The 2,012-nt window shown below is 36.4% G+C and overlaps 1 protein-coding gene across 1 annotated transcript; it reads right to left on the bottom strand.

Moving 5' to 3' along the window:
* Positions 1–740: 740 nt before the first annotated feature.
* Positions 741–1,618, bottom strand: LOC135743657 (fucolectin-5-like). Its single transcript, XM_073813424.1, has 3 exons — positions 1,609–1,618; positions 1,220–1,499; positions 741–891 (listed from the first exon to the last, which is right to left on the bottom strand). The coding sequence occupies exons 1-3, from the start codon at positions 1,616–1,618 to the stop codon at positions 741–743; spliced, it is 441 nt and encodes a 146-aa protein (XP_073669525.1).
* Positions 1,619–2,012: the final 394 nt, after the last annotated feature.

Below are 2,012 nucleotides of genomic sequence, written 5' to 3' on the forward strand. Positions count from 1 at the left end.
CCGTCTGAATTAAAAGAAAAAGGATGCAGCCCAGATTTGATAATATTGTGCATATTAAACAGATAAAAAGACAAGTAACCGATTAATGAATGCTGCTTTGATTTGGAGGTTGCATGCAAAATAGTTTGTGTTACTTTTAACTCAACCGGTGGCGTCACTTATTTATTTTAACACAAAATCAACACAAAATAACATATAATGTGTTAAAGGGATAGTTTGCACAAAAATTGAAAATGTTGTTATCATTTACTCACCCTTGTGTTGTTCTAACCCTGTATGAATATTTTTTTTTTGAAGAACACAAAAAAAGATATTTTGATAAATGATGGTTAGCACACAGTTGATTGTAGCCATTGACTTCCATATTAGGAAAACAAATATTATGGAAGTATTGTGATAAATGATGAAGAAAATATTTTGATAAATGATGATAAGCACACAGTTGACGGTACCCAGTGAATTCCATTGTATTTGTTTTTTCTACTATTGAAGTCAATGGTTACAAACAGCGGTGTGCTTACAATCATTTCTCAAAATATGTTTTTTGTGCTCATCAGAAAAGAGAAATTCATACAGATTTAGAACAACATGAGGATGAGTGAATGATGACAGAATTTGAATTTTTGGGTGAACTATCCCTTTAAATAGCATAACTGTGAAAAGTCACACAAAGCTGAGTTTGATGATTCAGATCGAATTTTCAGTGAGCAAATGGTGTGATGTCAAATCTCAAACTGGTTTTAAAAATTACGTTTTCCATAGACCTCCACTTCACAAAGAGAGAGATGAGATGTACGTCCAGTCATGACCACATTCACATAGCGTCCCTCCATCCCATTACATGAGTAACTGATAGTTTGACCACGAAGAAAACCTGAAGTTATAGCACATCTAGAAAAAGGGAAAATCAATCAATCAATCAAATCAACTTCTAAAACATTAACATAAACTGATTTGATGAGTGATGTAAAGTCCTTTTAAGGAAGTTGCATCACTCCGCCACCATATTTGCAATGCAATTCCTTAAGAAAAAACAAGAGCTTTCGATCCTGCGCATGCTCAATGTCCCTCCTTCCTAGAGGATTCTGATTGACAATTGAAAGGCATTTTTTTACTGGGAGGCGGGACTAGAGAAACCATTTTGACTGTTGCGATCTCCCCCATTCATATTAATACCAGTGACGCATCTTGGTAATATTAAAATCTTTGGTAACTTTACCTGGTATTGTTGTTCCCTTTGTTTTCCAGGGAGTTTCCAATTCGAATCTCTGCTCCATTGGTTTGATCAGGAAGACCGTCTGATCTATCAGTGATGATTACTGTGCCAATCTCATAAATATACTGAAGATCCAACCTCCACCATGGACTCAATACAGATCCAGTAATGGAGCAGTATGCGGCTTCACCTGATCCATATCTTTTACCATCTATGGCATTTTGAGCTACAAAGGTGGAATATGTGGATGGCTGTATAGCTGTTCCTCGACGTGCTACATTCTCTAAAAGATCAAATCAAAGACAGTTGATCGGTCATTTTGGGGCTCATCAAAGTATCGGGACAGTGATTCAATAGCAGTACTGTCGAGTCTCTCTTGCAGACCTGCCAACCTGTACACATGTTGACCTCAAAGTACGCTGGTACGATTTGTCACTCTTAACTACACTAAAACCTGGTGGTGCCTCTGCTGCGCCGTGCTCAAAACAAGCAACAGAAAAAAAGTCCAATCATAGCAGAAGGTTCATCCGCCAAATAGAAAGCGGGGATGATTGACAAGTCGTATGGCCTATCAATAACAAGAGTCTGCAATCGACGGAACCACAAAATCCTGCATGATCTACTTCCACCCGCACTTTCCTTCAAATACAAATTTTCCTTTTTACCAAAATAATTGAAATTATTTTAATTTTCATTAATAATAATTTTGTGTTTCACACAAGAAAAAAAATCATAAAGGTTAGTAACAATATGAGCCTGAGGGTAATTTAAACGATAATAAAATGTCATTTGTGAG

Source organism: Paramisgurnus dabryanus, chromosome 2 (assembly GCF_030506205.2).
Source record: "Paramisgurnus dabryanus chromosome 2, PD_genome_1.1, whole genome shotgun sequence".
Lineage (NCBI taxonomy): Eukaryota > Metazoa > Chordata > Actinopteri > Cypriniformes > Cobitidae > Paramisgurnus > Paramisgurnus dabryanus.